Genomic DNA, 21,016 nt, shown 5'->3' with positions numbered 1-21,016 from the left:
AGGTCATCGATTATTTATGTCGCTCTACCGACAACAGATGATTTCGTTGAAGATAAGAATTGAAGTACGGTTTTTCTATTTCAAAACGTATAATATTGAAACGGATGGTAATATTCGAAAGTTTTTCTATTTGAGTTTATCATTTTATATTTAATGGAGTTACCGTTATATTTTCACGGTATTAGTTGAAATTGGGTAAAGTAACGGTAAAGAGCTGAAAAATATTGGTAAAAGGAAAAATTTCATTGGTAAACCCAAACGTTTTGTAGCTGCAATATATTGAAACTGATAACAGATGAAATTGTTGTGTAAAATAGTGTTATTAAGAATTAGTTCGTTCACAACACTTCTTGATTTGATAGACCGTTTAACAAAGCGTTTAACTTCAAAGTTACAGACTACAATATACTTTAAACAAAGGAAGTAACAGATTCAATGATTACAAGTGATAAGTAAAACGAAATGTTCAAAAGTTTTAGTATTAAATAGTATTCATAGCAGCATTAATCTACTTCCTTGGAAGTGTAGTATAAAACTTTGTGCAAGTATAATTGGATCCATGACAGTACAATTAGTAAACCAAAGACTTAAATTCGGTGAAAATATTTTTTTTGAACGCGTTCCCATATCACAGATAAATATATGTCAAAACTATATACCTATATAGCACACATTCACGACCGTTTTTTTTTTAAATTTATATATCAACCAACAACATACATACCATAATAACCAAACAACATAAAATCGGTTGAGGAAAATTTTATTTTCCGAATTTTCTTTTCACTCTGCTTCAGTACGCTACTTTCTCTCAACGTAAACGGTCGCAATTGTCTATTGTTGTCGCTTGTATGTTCTTGTCGGAAAAACAAGTTTTTTTTCGTGATTTCGAATAGAGTTTCTTTTTGGTTATTTATTAATTTTGCTAAAAAAAATATCTTTTTTTTTTGAGAGAACGTTTGAAATACTAAACTTTTCATGTAGGTTGTTAAATTCAAAAAGAATCATTTATTTACATTCTATTTTTATTTATGTGCACTACTGCGACCAAACGTGAATATAATTAGGTGTATAGTTATAACGTGTTTGGTCATCTAAACGAATCCAATTTTCTGGGTTTCGCTTCACTGGGAAATATATTTATTTGTATGACTTTAAGTGTATTTTTTATTGATTGGCTATTGTTTTCTATACGATGAATGAAATTGAATATGTTTTCAAAACACGTTTCGTGTCATTTCAGTTTCGTGTTGAATTTTGTGTGTTTTATTTTTTTGTTTAAATTCTCTATTGACATTTTATATTTTAAATAGAAAAGAGCGATAAAATTTCGTTTTAATAGCGAGTTAGGAAACTCCACACTTATGCTGAATGGTTGAATGAAATGAAATGGCAAACTTTTATACGAATTAAGTTACCATGAGAAAAGACATTCAGAGTTAAAAGTTTTATTATCTTTTCAAATCGATAAAGACATTCGTGTCAGTGTCTCATCTTTGTTTTATTTTAAACGGTGTACCTACATATATATTTATACATCTTCCAGTAACATTTTTAAGTTAGGGTCAAGCACCGAAACATATATAAAATGTTCGGAAACCAAGTGACTTGGTATATTTGCATCGTTTTTTAAAAATAAAAAGATAAATGCATCTCCCACGTATATATGGAAGCGGTATACCGTTTGAGTCTCCAACTTGGCACGCTTTCATTTTCAAAAGTTTTTTTTTAAATTAAAAATGGAAATCTCGGCATTAAGATAATGCAACCAGTAAATCAATAAATGAAATTTTGAATGAAAATCAGAGGGAAAAGTCGTTTGAAAGGTTAATCCCGACGAGAATTGCTTCAATAAATTGAGAAAATTATTGTTGTTATACTTTGTTTGTTTTGACGAATGAAGGTTTTGTATCGTCGTATTCGTCAAGTGGATATTTCGTCCCATTAAATATTCAACAGAAATGAAAATGAAATATTTACTTCCAGGAATTCAAAGTAATCACTTTTGTGAAAAGTTGAAGTTCACTGTGTGGAGTATTTGTTTAAAATTTATCCATCACTTAGCCACTATTATTCACTGACTGTTTTTAATGGAATTTATTTATAGACATCGGAATATCTATTTTACAGTAAAATGTTGCAATGACTACGGTTCAAATACAGTACAGAATGTCCTGATTTTCAAACATCGAACAGTTTAATTGAAACCAAAGTTTTTTTTTCGTGCACTTGCACATGCAGTGAAAATAATTTCAATTGATTTGTTGTTTCAACAGACTGCATTAAATTAAGTTTAATTTTCCAAATTAAGAGAACAATTGTTTGTTCGTGTAAATAGTGTCACCGATAGTGGAGGAAATATTATGGAGAAGGTTCAAAACAACATATAGTTAGAAGAAGAAAGTTGACAAATGAATTGGAACAACTTTTCACTGTTAGTTTCATGTGACACTATCAATTTAGACAAGGTAACGTTCAACCGAAAACGAAGTTAATTTCTCTTTCCGAAACCGTAATTTAGAAAATGAATTACACTCAGTCTAATTTATGACATGATGACATTACAACCCTTACATAACATTCCATGGCAATCACCAATAAAGCGTTTTTAATCAAGGAATTATTTCAATTTCATTTCATTTTTGTCACAAATCGCTCAGTGACTAAGCAATAATTTAAGTAGCTACAATTAGTCATGTAACACTGTACAACATTGTAAGTCATAAGTGTTTCAAATTAGGACATGTAATCCAGTTCAGCACAAAAGTGTATCAACAAAATCACAATAAAATTGATGACTAGTACACACCGGCCATAATGTTACGAAACTGTGCATGTTTCAGTCGACAAAGACGTAGTTCTAGTTTCGAGGATTCCTCGTCATGCCGGTCGTCCGAAATAGAGCGTGGCGTGGAAAGAAATCCACATGCCAGTTTGCTCAAACTATTAACATCGAAAGGATGGTATCGACAATGGCGAAAACCAGAACGAGAAATGAGCATGACACGTGTGGAAAGAAGTAAGTTTATTTTGTTTGGTTTATTTATTTAATTTAGTGTGTCGAAACGTTCACTAAACAAAAAAAAGAACTGTGCCATCATTTGCCGACGTTCGATTGTTTGTGGCCATTAAGTTTTATTTTTGGGCGAAATAATGACTGCATCAGCATGATATAAAAATACTTTAAACTGCTATCGCAACACAATATCGAAAAAAAAAGAAATTACAATAAAATGTTGAGGACACAACAATAAAAAATGTACATTGTACAGTCCCTCGTGAACCATATTCCCATTTCATAAACCAACCAACCCATCCACCCCCCATATCTTCTCGTTGATTACCAGAACAGACATAAATTGCTTATTAAAATGGAAATAGTGCTTGTTTGCTTAAAAATGTGTAAAATTTCACCACCACACGGGTGCGGCAACACACGGAATACATTACTTTACTTTACTAAATAAATAAAACAGTTAAAATAGACCGAATAATGCCTGACGCATTCAGAGAATCTTTTCTATCAGTTCATACCTTCACAATAGTCGGTAACATTTCTAAATCGTACAACACATTTTCTTCGACATTTTTTGTTAGTCGAATTCCCCCCAAAAAAATTGTCTGAATTGATTCAAGAAAAACAATCAAAACAACCGACCCACCGACCTATATATTTCCGCTATTTTCTGTTTAATATGGTCGACAAAATATTTTCATTCGAATCCACTGCGACTGAAGGTATGCAAACGACTTTCTTTTCCTTGTGGATTCAATTTCGAATGTAAAATTTACATCGTCAGGTATGTCTTTGAAATTCATACGTTCCATGAACCTTCAGTATACGAAATACAATCGAAATAATTCCATGAAACAGAAAATGCGCAAAAATATTTACATTTTATTGTACTACTGCTTCAGTAGTGACTTTCTCACTTTACAAAGCTCATTTCAGTCATCTAAGAATTTGTTCATTTTTTCCTCCACTTCATTGACATATAGATAAAAGTTCCATTGCAAATATTTAAATCCAATAAGTTACTATCTCATCGAAAGACACTTATCCTTATCCTTTAGGTGAAAAAGTTAAACATTTTTATTAACTTTTACCTTTTTTTTCAAACCTTTTTTTCTATAAAAAGATGAAGTATTATTGAATACCGTTGAACTCCCATTCCCAAAGGAATGCTTTGATACAATTAAGCGAACGACATTCATTTCAAAGAGTTTTCTTATTTTATTACGAAAATATAGCAGAGGAAAAGTGTGGAGCGTATGAATAAAGTTTCGGAATCCTTCGTCAGAACTTTTTTTTTTGTACAGGAAGCATTTTTATGTTCCTTCCATTTCGATTCTAAGGTAATATTTAGATATATTTTTCTGCGATAGAAGGAATTGAATGGAATTTGATATAAAACATTTGGCGAAAGTATCAATAAAATATACAAAGGTACTTACCAGATCGAAGTAAAAAAAAAGATTGAATACGATTTCAATGCATCACGATACAATTTCACATTTTTTTTTTGGTTTCAATCATAAATTTCAGATTGTGAGGTAGAGATTCTGTAGAAGATTTAAGGGAACCCTATTTTTCTTATTAAATTTTTAAATTTAATTCTATTCCAATGTCAGAAGATTATGCATACAAATTCGACTGTACTTTAAACGAACAATGTACAAAGCATCCGTCGAGCTTAGAACAAGGTGACCTTCAAGAGAAAAAAAGTTTTTTTTTAAGAAGCAGCTCAAATATAGTGGAACGGGTTTTCTGAGTCTCCTAAGGTCCCTTCACTGCAAGCATACTCTTTTTTGGGTACCCGTTTAAAAACACTTTTATTTTGTTTGATGACCACCGTGAAAAACCATACAAAATTCGAAAAAATAAAATATTTAATTTTAAAAACATTCTATGGAGAAGGAACAGCTCAGATATTGTGGAACGGTATTTCTGTGTCTCCTCAAATGACACATTTACTAACAAGAATACTGATTTTTTCGGTAACCCTTTGAAAAACTGTTTCTCGCTTGAGGACCCCCGTGATTTAACGGCACTTTTGTAATGCATATTATGTGCTTGTGACGACAATAATGCTTCATTACTGTCTGTCCCAAAATCGACTTTTTTTGTATTTTGTGGCCGCAAGAATGAAAGCTTTTCGGCTCGAATTCGAACTATACAACGAAAATACCGTCTCTGTGATTTGTATCAAATTTCTTCTCCATCAACCCTTAACAATATCTAAAAAAAATATTTTTTCTAAAGTTTCACGACATGAATGTGTCTACTAGGCAATGCCTAGCAGACATAACTTCAACAATCCATCAGTGAAAGTTCGTCACTTCAATATATCTTTTTCATTTAGATTGTACATATAGATACAGGATAGTCTCTGTAATCAGTCTTATTTTTTTGATTGTGTGTTATGTTTGGCTCGTATTCATTTTGGGTCGTTTTTCTCTTTTTTTCCTGTTCGTTTCTACTAATGTGTCTAGGCTGAAAGGATAATCACTATCCGGTTTGTTTTCTTTGTTACAAAAATTATCTTTTGTAAATGTTTACCCGAGTAAAACTAATTCGAAAAGTTTAATTGATGGCTCGCTTAAATTATTTAAAACACACCATTTGTGTTTGAATTATTTTCGTTTGATTAAACAAAAGATTTGTTCTGTTTTCGTTTCGATATTTGATGTCATGGAAGCAAACACAAAATCCATTCCAGATAATGAAAGCTCTTTTCCCATTGAATACTTTTCGTCATAAAATGTCTTTGAAATTTGATAAGGACAAGTGGAGAATAGTTTAATGTTTTTTTTATGTTAATATTGGTTTACGTTCTGGTGACTGAATTTCAAAATTTTTCCATATCATATGTTTGGGGATGGCGAAATTGATTTGTGTAGCCGGGCATCTCTAAACGATAAGGATGGATACCCCATTACAAGAATGTTGAAAATATTTCCTTGCATTTTTAATATTGAAAATTTGTGTAAAAAATCTAAGAAATTTATATAAGCCCAACAGAGCTCCTATCATATTTACCAAAGCTTCCATTCAATATTTGTATTAGAGATAAATAGATTCCTAATTTTAAATAAATAAACTTTCGACAAAAATAAATAAAACCTCAAAAGTGCTCAGGTACAATTTAGATCTGCGTGTGTGAACACACTGTACGTGCCTTGAAGTGCGATTGAAAAATTTTAATTACGGCAAGTGGGTGGTGTGTATACACTGTATACTCTCGCAATTACATTATGCCATCACATTTTTCATCAATATAAAAACCCACTTTTTCCAAAGCTTTATTATACCCATCATGTGAACGACAATGCATACGTAAACCGTATAAATAACAGAATATATTTTCGTCACCCATTAAATTCGTATAATGTATTATGATCAGACAACACAATTTACTGAACATGAACAACCATCCGACCTTTTCGTCCATACAATAATTATGCTTTGCTGTTGACACACACGATTGCAACCAAATCAATACCACTCGCAATCATAATCTAAATCCCATTTTCATATTGAGTCAATTGGTCAATGTTAATAAACATGTCAAAATGCGGAACTTACAGGATTTCATACAATCAACTACACAACATTAATACCCTACTGTACTACCTACCCTACTCATTATTGTATAGCCAAGCTGCGTGGAATGATTTACCTTCGCTTATTCAAAACTAATATAATTGCATTATAAGGTGTATCGTTATGTAATATCACCCTCCCATCAGATAGTTACCCTAAATTTATATATTATATGAGCATAATATAATTATTATCGGAGTTCATCGTCGGGAACGTTAACACTAAATAATGCTTGAAAGTGGTTCTAAATTGATTTTCTGTTAATTTACAAAGAGAACTCAATCTATAAAATTACCCCGAGAGTCTGAAATTGATAAATCACATTCTAGTGTCTAACGTTTACGTTGATTACATTTTACTGAAAGAGTGCCCGAAATTGTAAAATAAAAATCGATTGTCATGTCATAGGCGCCAGCAATGATTTGTTTACGATGCTTACTGGATGAATATATATGTGTTCCAATCCCGTCGAACAACGCAAATTAAATGGACCTCTCACTGGTTTTGATGTATGAGCTTTACTTTATTTAAATTTTATTTTCCTTTTTTATGTTTAATTTAAGCAAAGCGTTCAACAAATTAGGGCACAAATAATTTTTCATTAATTTTTTCCACATTTTCTTCTTGAGTTAATCGTTTAAAAAAGCAAAACATCATAACGAAAAATATGAATCTTTGGATTAAGACTTACAATGACCAAGACACGAGCGATCTTCTCTGATACACAATATTTTAATAAATACAATTCGTAGATGCGTCACCGTGGAAATAAGGAAAATAAATGAAGAGAAATCCCATGAATTAATCACCGTTGTGATTTTACAGTCAAAATAACATTTATTTATAAGAAACCATTTGTCTTGCGTTTACGTTTGATCTTTTTTGTTCCAACGATTGACTTGATATAAACCTTTTTTTTATGCCACGTATGAGTAAGGTGTTTTTTAAGTCTATACCCAAAGGCAATCTAAAATCGAATCAAAGGGGTTTATTTTTCGGATAAATACGTTTTCTTAAATATTTGTAGGTGGATTATAAAACAGTTGGGGTTGAAGTGAGTTCACACATCATTGCATATGCTAAACAGGCCCATACTAAACGTATATTACCTTCGACTCTGACCTTGTAATTATAAATTTAGCTGGCTCTTATTTAAATAGAGATAATCACGGTTTACCCCAATAAATGTGTGCAGTGCAAAAAAAAGAACTTTTACGCGAAACGAAAAGAAAATCAAAAATGTATGAAGAATACGCCGCCCACCATACGCAATAGGGAATGCCAGCTTATCGCCGCTAAATGCCGCTAAATGCCGCTAAATGTAATACTAACGCTAAATGTATGAATGGTGGACTGTCGTCTAAAAAATAATTACATTTTGACTTGACGGATTTTGACAACGCACTCCAATAACAGGTAAAGTAATAAGTTTTTCGATTGGATCTGTATCTGCGATAAAACTTTGAAAATACATTTTTTTCTCATTGAATACGTCAGGATTTCAATGTCTTATCGTTCAGAATATATAGGCGATTTAAAAACTACTTACTTTACCGGAGTCCTAAGATCATGCCCAACACATTAGCTTTGTTTGATTGAAATCCATCAAGTCAAAATTTAATTATATTTTTAGATGAAACTCCACCATTCATACATTTAGCGTTTAGTGTTAGTATCTTTGCATTTAGCGGCGAAAAATCTGACGTTCTCTAATATTTGAATGATTCCTTAGCACAAGCCAATGATTTACTTCCACAGTAATCATTATAAATGTTTCGTTCAAAAACTATGACTGCAACTGATCCAAAGTCCCTGTTCAACAATTTGTAATAAATATTTTTATGAGGACCATTTGGATAAATTGAACTGTTGGTTGAAACTAATTAATTACTTCATTAAACAAAAACTTCGTTCAATTATATTTAATTCCTCTAGGTGTACTCTATTGTGTTAAAAAGAAGACAGAGAAATTTTGAATCAAACAGAATTGATTCGACATGCACTGTATGAGCAATTAACAGGGCGTTTGATCGGGCTATCACTATTTGTAGGATTATTCAACATTCAACAACAATTGTGTATTTCAATGCCTTCAGGCTTACCTTTGTGTATTAACACGCTTCACTTCTTTCTATACTATACCATGTTATATCTGGACGGAGCACTAACATAACACAACATGGCAATTAGAACATATTTCACAATTTACATAAATTGTGCGTGAGTACAAATAATAATGCACTCATATAGTTAGCATTTTATTTAATTTTTAATGCTCATGGGGAAAATTATTGATGTTTGTGGGAAAATTAGGGAAATGACGAATGTAATAAAAGTCAATTTATGAAAATTGTTGAGGAACTGTGTTGTTAATCGTAATAACTTGACTCATTTTTATATAATGGTAGAAGTGGTGCTATTTTTGTCGTATTACCTAGTAAAACGAAAATAAAAACATATTCGGTTATAAATCGACATTACGCAGTCTTATACTGTTCCTTGTCGTCCAACAAATCACAAAATTTAGCGTACAATCTGGTAAAATGTAACATTACAACATTGAATGTTATATAAATACAGCAAATATGAGGGTGGAATAGTTCAAATCCCATTCATGTTAATCTCTTTTTCTATAAATGTACAATGTGACTGTCGCAAGTTTCTGGGCGTGTAATGTTAATCCATCTAATGTATTCGATGGAACATCTTAATGCTAAACTTTTACGGTAGCACATAAAAGCACTGTGAAACGTGTAGTTTCATTCCCAGTCTACATTCATTCCGTCTAATTTATGCAATTCATTTTACGGATAACCCAAAGTTGTATTACGATTCGACGCTGTATTGATATTGAGTTTTCAGTTTAATCAAAATCTGTAGTTGCAAACAATTTACGAGTAAATACAAAGTACTGAGCTGAAACAATGAATTTATTGAGCACATTTTACATGCTGGTGGGAGGCAAGACGTACTTTCACGCCCACTAAGTACCGGGAGATCGTATTTATCATTTGCGAACTTCCAAAATGAGGTACGCACCTGTTCCGAAATTCATATTGAAATGAACGGAAATAGATCTGCTGTCTTCGGAGATCAAAATAATCGCCTCACTCATCAAAACAAACAATTAGAACGATCTATGTAATCTACTATTGTTGAGGAAATTCCAATTAAACAACAAAACCAGCTTCGAGCAATTTAAGTTTATCTGAATGAAAGCACTGAATAAAATTGGTTGAATTAAATTTTTAATGTAGTGGACTCATTGAGAAAATATTTTGCAACCCAATTTACATTATGCTTAATTATTTACATCGGCAACCATGGATAGTTCGCTAAAAACATTTTAGCAAAATTCTTGATAGAATATTATTTCGAGATGGAAGGGAATATATAATTCCCTTATAATGAGTCTGGTTGATGTTAAACCATGAGGGTTGAAATGTCGATATTATAATATACGATTTTACTTAATTAAAATTCGAGTCTATTAACTCCTTTTGGTCATAGTATTGTCAGCGGATGAATATAAAATCTTTAGCTCCGTTTAGTTTTATCATACATTTTGCCATATATATAAGAGCTCATTAGTCAGTCCTCATCGCTTATTTGCATCACGTCGTCAAAAGGTTTAGGGATTCGTTAATTTAATTCGGTTTGATAAAATAATTTTAGTATGTAACAACATTGTGTCTAGTGAAGAAGATAGGGACCCAAGGAGTTACACATATACTGATAGAAGCAGAATATTCAATACAACGTGCGAGATCAAGACTTTGAGTGTTTTTAGTCAAGCAACGTTGAAGTCTTCTTTTTGCCTGTATTTCTTAACCTGTAGCAGACGGCAAACATATGACAAGTATTATTATCTGGTCTTTTACTTCCATCGATCAAATTATTTTTAATCTGTTGATTTCAAATCTTGTACTTCAATTTTTTTAACATGCATTTTACTATATAAAAGTATTATTTTACCCTGAGCTTGTCATTATTTTTGTTGTCGTTATCGATAACAGATGAGCCGTATGTGACAGGTTAATATTTTGCACAATGCGCCGATTTTCTAACCTAGATGGGCAGAGGCTCGAGAAGTTGATCTGACAGTTTTTGTTCAATATTATCCGTTCATTAGTGTATAACTTATTGTTTACAATTCATCGTGAATTTGTGCTTTAGGTTCTATTTTAAGAAGTTTCGGCAAATTGGTACGAACACGAACTCTTATTATTGGTTTTCTTATTATACTTATGTCCGACATTTTAGTACATTACTTAACAATGGAGCAAATGATGGAAATGGTACTTCTTGTGTGAAATCGCAGCCGATGTCGGTAAACGGTGTTGAGGAATTTCGCGCTGCACCATTCACAATAACCCCCAAAGTGACATTTTCCTTATACAAAATGTGTCATTTTGTCAATTGTTTTGAATGACGCGGCGCGAAATTCCTAGCAGCCCGGTAAACAGACAAGAAATACCATTTCCATCTTTACCCCATTGCCAAGTAAGGTATTTTATTCAAAAACTTGAAGTAAAGTTTTGGCTCCGTGTAGCAAATACTACTGTAAAGGGTATTTTATGTTCGAGAAATGGCAAATGGTAGACCTATTTGCCATTTTGAGAACATAAAACACCCATACAGTTCTTGTAGATTTTTTTTTTATTTTCAGCGCTTAAACTCTATTTGACCAAAAATAAAACACAAATTCTGTTTTTTTTTTTCAAATTTTCTCGGGTTTTCTGCCCTTTGCATGAAAATTCTGTTTAGGACGGTTGATATAAGGCACTATCGCTTGTAGACCTTACTTCGTTCGGCCTACAATCCGCGAATATTTTCGACTGCAAATACTTCTCTCTGAGAAGTACAGAAAAACTTAACTTTTCGATCGTAGAATGTGTGTCGAAATCCGTCGAATTTCAGTCTTCAAGCATAAAATGATTTTTCGATGGTAAAGTGATCGTTTCGACGAATAAAATGAAATCAAGTGAACTGCGTTATATACTGCTTCAAGTTCTGAAAGAACCGGTTACGACAACCAAGAAAGCAGATGACACCAAGTTTTCCAAACAGGTAGTGTGAGAAATCGACTTGAAGAAAATATTTTTCTCGAAAATTCAGAATTGGTTTTTGTTAAGTTCCATTTTACATGTGAACTTCGCAGCCGTTGACGCAATTGTGTGTCACCGCCTTCGTGATCAACTCAGAGTTGTCTTAACCTGTTCTTTCAGAACCTTGAGTTATGTACTGTGCTCCCTTTAATTGTGAATTGCAAAGCCTTTCTTGAGATTTTCGGTGAAGTAAAATGCGTTTTTTGAGCGAGAAATATATAATAGTAGATTATTCACCTCTGTCTACAAGTTTATTTAGACACTTGGGGAGTTATTGCATGATCCGAAGGCTATTCAGTGCTATTATTTCACCTAGGTAGATAAAACATTATACATGCTAGTTGGGAAATTTTTATTTTGACTTGTAAGATTGTAGCCCGAGCCGAAGGTTACATATCACTCATCAAAATAAAAATTTCCCAACTAGCATGTAATATACTATTAACATAGAAAGTAGTGTCACCAACATTATATGTAAATCGCGAATTGATTACCAATTACCCAGCTGGTCTTGCTAACATCAAATTGATTCCATTTCAAAAGTTTCAGTGGAACAAATGTGCTTTTTCAATCATTTTTCTCGAACTGTGTTCTAGCCGATCTGATACGTACCAATCAAGATTTAGATAGTGCTTTTATCAGCTATTCTTAAGAATAAAAGCTGCGAGACCTTCCCCCTTACAATGTTTTAAAAAAAGCTTCTACGGCGGCATGTTGGAAATGTTTTAGAAACTAATCTGTTAATGTTTTGGTGTACCATTTTACCCAACTAATGAGAAGCAATTTACTAAAAATTAATATTTTCAATAAAAATGAAGCATTAGCATTAAATCATTCAAAATTATACAAACTTCTGTTACGGTCACAAAAAATGCAAAAAAAAGCAGACGATTCTGTTGCCGCAATTGAAAAGAATCTCAAAACAAAAGATAAATTTGTTTGAACTATCTTATAATTTAAAATTGTTTGAAATTTTCTTGACATGATAAGTAATCGTTTCATTTTTTTTAAATAGTTGATATTCTTAGAAAGTTTTTTTTCCTTCTGTATATACAATAGGCATTATAGCTGGTATTCGCAATATAACTTTCTTTTATTTTTAACTTATGGTGGAAAAAGCAGACAGTCTACGAATAGGTTGGTATATATGAGTCATATTGTTTTCGGCATAATGTTAATCAACATGAACGATATTAATAAATAGAATTGGCATTTTGCATTTTATTTTTAGTTGATAAAGAATTTATACTTTGAGAAAACTGTTTTATACTGTGGCATGGTATGTACATGTAGGAAATGTACATAGTGTGTTGAATTTTTAATGAAAAAATAACACGCAAAGCCTAGTCGTTGTGTCGCGTTCTCCTTTCACATAGGTTGTGAATGATTGTTGCATTAAAAATTAATATGTTAAAAAAAAGTAACACACAAAGTGCATACGTTTAAAACATTCGATTATCGGTATGACACACAATATTTTTGTTTATAATTGTATCACTATGAATATAGAACAAAGAGAGACATATTGCCGACTTGTAGTAGCTTTCCCTCTATTTGTAGCAATAGAATAATGTCTGAATAGGGTGGTCCAAATCTGTATGAATATATTTTTAGATCGGCATAAAAATATTGGGGATCGTAAAAATTCCGTAAATTTGTTTTTACTTCTCAATAATCAATAACTTTGTATTGAAGCAACTAAATTGAGAAGTAAAAACAAATCTAAGGGGTAGTGGACCAATGCTAGCTATATTATACCTTATGTGGCATCATTTGAAGGCGCTTGGCTCTTTAAAAGTCGATTACGTTTAGGCTTTGCAGCTTTCCCCAGATTAACTCAGGTGAATGAATACCTCACCCTAGGTAACGGAACCATCATCGAATCCATTTTCATCATCATCATTTCTTTAACATTACCAGTGAGTTAACCGCATTTGTAAATGTAAACTCAATATAAGTACTCTTCTGCGATAAAACGTAGCTCAGAACAAACTCCTTAAGTGGACAGACACACCTATTTTTTCGATTTTCAAAAACTCTTCCACCCCTTGAGATTTAGAAATATATTTTGTTTTTACAGCTATGAAAGCGGCTATTTTAATTCAAAGATGGTACCGTCGATATTTGGCTCGAATGGAAGTGAGGCGACGTTACACATGGACCATCTTTCAGAGCATTGAGTATGCAGGCGAACAAGACCAAGTTCAGGTAACCGATTTAACAATTTTCAAAATCAATTAAAAATCCCTATACAACCTGCACACAGCACAGGTCCCACATTTATGATTCGAAAAATATCCTAATTTAATTTTTCCTCATATAATGTTCGTGATACAGCTAATTGTATTTCTCTCATTTATCAAAAATAACTACGAAGATTGGACCATGCGAAAATACGCTGATGCAATATTTTTAACCTGATGAATAAACACGATGTAGGAGATATAAACGTATAAATGTTATATTTATACGGACGAATAATTTGATATGTTATCAAGGGTAACATTTGATCAGTTCAAAAAGATATACATTCACCCATGTCCGTAAACGATATAAAAACTAATTATAGCACAAACAAGCAATGTTAGCATTTTTTGTTGTTGCAAGGTAATTCGTTTAACCAATTCCACTGCCAAATTACCAGCTCTGCTGCTATGTTCTGATATTTAAAAAAAATCAAATTCTGTCGACGGAATAGATTTTCTTTATAATCTGAAAATGTAGAATATATCCTTCGTAGTACTATCAAGAATCGATGCATTCATACATGCGAATTGAATAAATTGTTGTAAGGAAAAATTGAAAATACAAAATAATAATTGAAAATGATTCGTTCAGGTGGAAAATCCGATAAAATCAGAAAATTTATCCCATTGCAACAGTTTTATGACAAAGTCTCCGAATATCTATGGCATTATCGTTTTTATGCTTTCAGCTGTATAACTTTTTCAACGCACTGTTAATTCACATTCCTGATGCAGCGAATAAAACTACTTGCTCATCCAATACATCCCGATCTTCGTCACATGGTAAGCTTTTTATAGACTTCGCATTTTATTATCCGAATTTTAGTATCAATTTTATTTTATACATTTCGAATAAAATGCATTTGAGTGTTAACGTCGAGATATAGTGGGAAATGTTTCGTTTAATTTCAATTTAGATGCATTAGATTCAAAGTACTCGGATGAATCGGAAGATGCAGGCGACGAAGGTATAACCGGACCGGAGCGGACGTACAGAGGGCCACATATGACATTCCCGTTACAAAAGAAGGACATAGACATTTTAATAAATTTATTTCGTAAGAAAAAGGTATAGCCGAAGCGGCGGAAGTTGTTCTAGTCATTCTAGTCAAACAACACGCACATTAAACTCAACTCTTTTACCCATCAGTATAATCGTCTTCATGCCAAATACGTAGCTGGTATCTTAAGGGAAGCGACTGCCCGACTGAAAAGACTACCAAATCTAAATCAAGCATCCACAGCAATATCAAAACAAGTTACAATTTGCGGTGACATTCACGGGAAGCTTGATGATTTACTTGTGGTATTTCATAAGGTAAATATGAAGCTAACTTTATTGCTGCCGCTATTTATTGTGTACAGTGTGCAAACATAAAATGAGTTTATCGAAAATCTTTTGTGTAACAAGTTGTAAAATTGCTGAAAAAGCAAAATCTAATTTTAGAACGAAAAAGCTTACAAAGTCTTAGAATAAATTCAAAATCGATACTTATTTATAGAGCATCATTTGCATACACATGCATCGTGTTGCACGGCTAGTATAATTCACACATTCGCATTTGCTAAATAAATTCATGTTCATATTTATGTTTGTGTTTATGTAAATTTTACAATGACGATACAAACTCTTGCATGAATATGAAAGGAAGTGAAGCAGTGCTTAATGTTAAAAACGAGTTTAGCGGGTAAAAGTTACTTGTTATTATTATCGTGTTATGTTAGCCACGCAAATTGAGGAAATTTATATGTTTAAACAGTCAATTACAGTACCGTTCTTTCGTTTATAACCACCAGAGAATCAAATTCTAAAATTGAAAAATTACCCTTCACCGCACACGACTTTCCATTTATCTAGCGAGTGTGGTAAATTTCAATTTCACGTCACCTTTCATTTTCTTATACATACGTAGTTTTACCCCGTTCCTATCAATGTTGAAATGTTCGCTTCTTAAGAATGGAGTGGTATTGCACGTAAAGAAAAGCTCGCAATTACAGCCGGTATTGAACCATCAACATTATAAATGTGAAAAACAGCGTAGATAAATTCGATATATCTATACACACAAGTTGCTATACTTTGTAACATGATTTCAGAATGGACTACCTTCTCCAGAAAATCCATATGTGTTCAATGGTGATTTTGTAGATCGCGGAAAGAAAAGTTTAGAAGTTTTGCTACTATTGCTATCCTGTCTTATTGTATTCCCTGGTGGCGTGTATCTGAATAGAGGAAATCACGAGGATACAGTGATGAATGCAAGGTTAACAATATAATCTAAATTTGGGCACAACTAAAAGTTATGACTCTTCTTAGGTATGGATTTATACGTGAGGTACATCAAAAATATAAGGTGAGCTAAAGAAGAAATAGTTTCGGAACACTTCGTGTCTTGTATACGGTCATCTGTGTCAATAGTTTAAACAGTTTGACTAACCATCTAATCAAGCATTTGTTTGATTTTCAAAGCACAACGCAGAGCGTCTTCTAAAACTGATTGACGAAGTGTATCGGTGGTTACCATTAGGAACTATTGTAAATAACCGGGTGCTGGTTGTTCATGGAGGAATTTCGGATTCAACTGACTTGGATTTGATTAAAAGTATGGACAGAGCGAAGGTAAGGGTCTGAATAGTTGCAATATTATTTCTTACTACTACATAACGAATATAATAGAGAAATGAGAGAAGTTGGAGAAATCATACAGTATGCATCTTACTATGATCTCTTACGCCTCTTTGTCATCTGATTTTGACAGCGATAGCATAAATAAACCTTAAATCATTTTTTTTATTATTAAACTAATGAAGTTAAAGAAGTTCTTAAATCAAAGGAAGTAATAGACTCGGCAATTATATTGGTGATGCTTGTTTCGTCCGTGAAATGTTGAAAACATTTTGTCTTATGTATTCATTAATTGAAAGGAAAACATTAATTAAGAGAGTTGCGTCATAGAAAGGATATGCTTGATTTTCCATTGATTGCTTTTCTGCGAACTTACAATGTGACAGTCGATGTCATTGTCAATACATTCTTTTGGGCACACTTTGACAAGACCGTATTTATTTGCGAGTTTAGAAACTCTAAGACCTTCACTAAAAAGTTTTGTTTCTAAACAAGGGTGTATGAGGGTGTCGATGAGTTGGTTATTTCGATGGATTAACTGAAAGTATTTTATGGAACGAAAACTTTTTTTTAAAATAACTCTGTGTGGTCAAGGTGGTAAATCAACGACCAAATTGTTTCTTTATTCTTTGGCCCGAAGGTAAAACGAAACATTTTAGTTCACAAACTTAGAGCTTTATTGAGTCAACAGAATTTGCTTGTGACATGTCATCAGTTTAAAAACCTCACGGACATATTTTGCATAATTCGATGATTACGAAAAGTGTTGGTATGTATAGGTGTTATCGATTATTAAAAATGGGTTAAATTATCCTAAACCAATTCTTCAGAGAATATGGTTTCACTGTTGTACGACCAACCTGAGCAAAACTATGGCAAATAAAAATAAAAACGGTAAAACACACAAACAAGGATAATGAAGGAGTTAAAACAGCAGTTTTTATTGTAAACAAGAAAACTCTTTAGTTCATTTCGTGTTCATGTTTCTTGGCAATTAATTAATGAAAATAGCGATAACTTTCAGAATTTTGCCTTGTATTTCGGAAAATATTTTCTCAATTGTATGCTGTTCGACGTTAATTAAAAATATTCAAATATTTAATTTGGCGAAATGTATATTTGAGGCATTTATGGGAGAAAAACAACAGTATGCATGGTTATGATGTTTTAGCAAGGCAAAGAGTTTCTATTTTTAGAAACAGGCTTTCATAATCGGATTTCTATATTAGATAATCGATTGAAAGTTTATATTTGTGGATACATTAGTGTCTACGAGTTTGAAAAATCGGAATCATAATTGTCCTAAATATATGCCTGAAGAGATCTTGAGCTAAAAATCGAAAAATTAATTTCCAGGTAAGTATACCGTTGTCGCCAAAAGTGAGTGACCTGAATGAATAAAAGTCATTGACAGTCATTGACTATGTATTAATTAGTAAGCTAACGTCGAGTACTTCACGGACGTATATTGTTGTGGGAAAACTTCATGTGAAGAAATATTGTAAAACTTCTGGCGACAATAGTATCAGGAAACGTAATTTTTCGACTTATCGTAATCTTATATAACAAATTCATGTTAAACCTAATGAAGTAAAAGATTTCGAGAATGAACTATACGATTTAAACTCTATTAAAACTCTCACGACTTTCTTTTATCATAATTTACAGTATGTATCCCTCCTACGACCACCTTTAGCGGAAAATAATGCTCCCGGAGCTGATATCGACAAAGTTGAGTGGAAACAGGTAATGTTGCTTTGGTAATAAAATGCCAGCTTTACAAACTGTCCGTTCGATACCAGGTATTCGATATACTGTGGAGTGACCCTCAACATAATGAAGGGTGTCAACCGAACGGACTTCGAGGTGCCGGAACGTATTTCGGTCCCGATGTGACTCAGACATTTTTACAAAAATACAAATTAGTGTTTCTGGTGCGCTCGCATGAATGCAAACATGAGGGATATGATCACATGCATGATGGAAAGGTAAATTGACTAAGCCAACATTTAGACAAGATTTAATTCGGATATCTTTCTCATTTGCTTCTTCTAGGTTATCACAATATTTTCGGCATCAAATTATTACGAAATAGGATCGAATAAGGGAGCATACTTGAAACTAAATCCTCAATTAGATACTCATTTTGTAAGTAAGAGAGTTGTGTTCATCAACTGTCGAGCTAATGAATCAAACTTAATAGGTTCAATATACATCAGCTGCATCCAAGACACGCCGGCTAACATTCAGACAAAGAATTGGCTTAGTGGAAAGCTCTGCTATTAGAGAGCTGGGTGCAAGATTGCGGGAACGAGGAAATGAATTGGAAAAGGAGTTCAAGGATCGAGATCCGGAATCGACCGGTAGGTGTCTTTAGTTTTTCTATCGATCTGCCATGACCTTTTCTTCGGCAAATCTGCAAAATTGTAGGCGTCATTTCGTTGTCGAAGTGGTGTGAGGCAATGGAAGCGGCCACAAAATTGGGCTTACCGTGGCGGCTACTAAGAGACAAACTAGCACCGCCAGAAAATGATAGTGTTGTCACTGACGTCAATTACAGAAAAACTCTGGAAATGCTTGACACGGATTTGATTGTAAGCTTTGATTTTCTCGTAGCACAATTTTTCAGTTAATTTTTTTATGAAAAAAAAAACGTCGATTTGTAGAAAACTGCGCACGCAGGCTCAACTTCCGTAGCGGATTCTTTGTATAAAAACAAAAGTAGTCTGGAAGTGATCTTCCGTATCTTAGATAAAGACAATTCAGGTGAGTTTGCAAATTGATTTTCCCGTCTCTCTCAAAATTATTTCAATTTCCCGCAACTCCAAAAAAACTAGAAAAATATTTGAGAAAATTGCCAAACATTTTAGGTTTCATTTCTCTGGACGAATTTGGTGAAGCGTGTGAACTGCTAAGAAGACACCTTCCCGAGCATGATACCAAAGAGAATTTATTGGAAATGTGTAAACTGATGGACATTAACAAAGACGGTCTGGTGGATTTGAACGAATTTTTGGAAACATTTAGACTGTGCGAACAGGCCAAAGGAAATTATTGCAAACCGACGGAGAATTCCAATCATTTGACAAAGCAAGTCACAGAAGAGGACGAAGAAGACCTAGATTGTGGCGAAGAAACTCCAAAGAAATCTTAAGTCAACATTTGTGTTCGGTACTCGGCGATATGTCTAGTCAATTTTTCTTTTCTTCACCTAAGTTTGAAACTGAAATTCACATTGCTTGTATCGCTGGCTGTGGAATTTCCAAACAGCAAAGAGTGTTTTTGTCAAACATTAAACGAATTAAAACAAATAACAAAATTTATCGATAATTCTGCCAAAATAGCAATATTTCTAAGTCCAAAAAAAAACTTTAAAACTAATGGGAACAATTTAATGTTAATCACAATTGATATTACTATACATTCATGACTAAAAAAACAAATTGAGAATAAATTAGTGAAAATGCTTCAGAAGCTACTTTTTTGTGGATATAAAAAATTCTTTGAACGGGAACAATTACATAAAATAATTTATAATATGGATGTCTTTCGTAACACTCTCTAAAAATTTATACAAAAACTACACAAAACTTTTAAAATTAAAAATTATTCAAGTACAATGTTACCATATAATCTAAAATTTTTTCGGAAAACTACATTATATATTTACCCATCAATCCATTTCAAAATGTCTATTATGAAATTAAATATAAATGTTGCACCTCGCCGATTTCACGTCCAAAGTCAGAAAATCGTGCAGATATCAGAGCACTAAAATATTTTTACTTTACTAAAGGAATTATTAAATTTTATGGATTTTAAATGAATTGAATTTTTGGTGTTTTAATATTTATTAACAGCACATCAGACGATCCTTTCAGGCACGCCATACCATACACTGACCTTGTATCATCGTTAAAAAATGGTCTCTTAATTTTTCTTACAGATAGTATTGATGCCCAGACCTACACCTCAACCCTCACTCCGTACTTTCGTTTGTAATTGCTTTTTTCAATAATCCAACAATTCGACGAACAATGCATATTATAGGGCATTATAGGGCATACAACCTATCAGACGGATTTTATATTTCCAAAATAATGAAAACCATAGCACTGCTCCAAGCATTAATACTCGGAGTTAAGATGCCAAAAAACATCCAAATTTTGATACACGTATGCGTGTACTTTTGCATGAGTTGTTTGTATTAACTCATACCAAAAAACATGATTTCTGTTTCAACGATAGAAATTCAGAATCTATTTTATTGCATCAGCCTCCGCATATTTTCTATGTTAATGCTAGGAGCCGTGCTATAGCAAAAAAAAACCTTTGTCGTAAAACCGTTGTTCAATTAATGGAACCCGTCATTTAGATCAATTTTCTTTCATTTTTGTACCTATTTTTCGACGCACTTTAATAAAGGTACAAT

General features: G+C 32.8%; 1 protein-coding gene across 5 annotated transcripts; it reads left to right on the top strand.

The window, feature by feature from the left end:
• Nucleotides 1-812: 812 nt before the first annotated feature.
• On the top strand, nucleotides 813-20,416 carry LOC119074222 (serine/threonine-protein phosphatase rdgC). Of its 5 annotated transcripts, none has more exons than XM_037180230.1 (16): nucleotides 813-980; nucleotides 2,741-3,019; nucleotides 13,793-13,920; nucleotides 14,648-14,741; nucleotides 14,876-15,027; nucleotides 15,109-15,276; nucleotides 16,056-16,222; nucleotides 16,276-16,312; nucleotides 16,429-16,578; nucleotides 18,253-18,330; nucleotides 18,387-18,572; nucleotides 18,640-18,732; nucleotides 18,788-18,947; nucleotides 19,015-19,178; nucleotides 19,251-19,350; nucleotides 19,455-20,416. In XM_037180230.1, exons 2-16 carry the CDS (start codon nucleotides 2,818-2,820, stop codon nucleotides 19,736-19,738), a joined length of 2,163 nt encoding a protein of 720 aa, XP_037036125.1. In that variant the 5' UTR covers nucleotides 813-980; nucleotides 2,741-2,817; the 3' UTR covers nucleotides 19,739-20,416. The 5 variants fall into 5 exon arrangements, with proteins under 5 accessions (XP_037036125.1, XP_037036127.1, XP_037036126.1 ...); XM_037180232.1 differs by having other exon boundaries at nucleotides 813-984; XM_037180231.1 differs by having other exon boundaries at nucleotides 813-1,067.
• Nucleotides 20,417-21,016: the final 600 nt, after the last annotated feature.

Source organism: Bradysia coprophila, unplaced genomic scaffold (assembly GCF_014529535.1).
Source record: "Bradysia coprophila strain Holo2 unplaced genomic scaffold, BU_Bcop_v1 contig_145, whole genome shotgun sequence".
NCBI classification, from domain to species: Eukaryota; Metazoa; Arthropoda; class Insecta; order Diptera; family Sciaridae; genus Bradysia; species Bradysia coprophila.
This window is presented reverse-complemented; position numbering and strand designations above follow the sequence as displayed.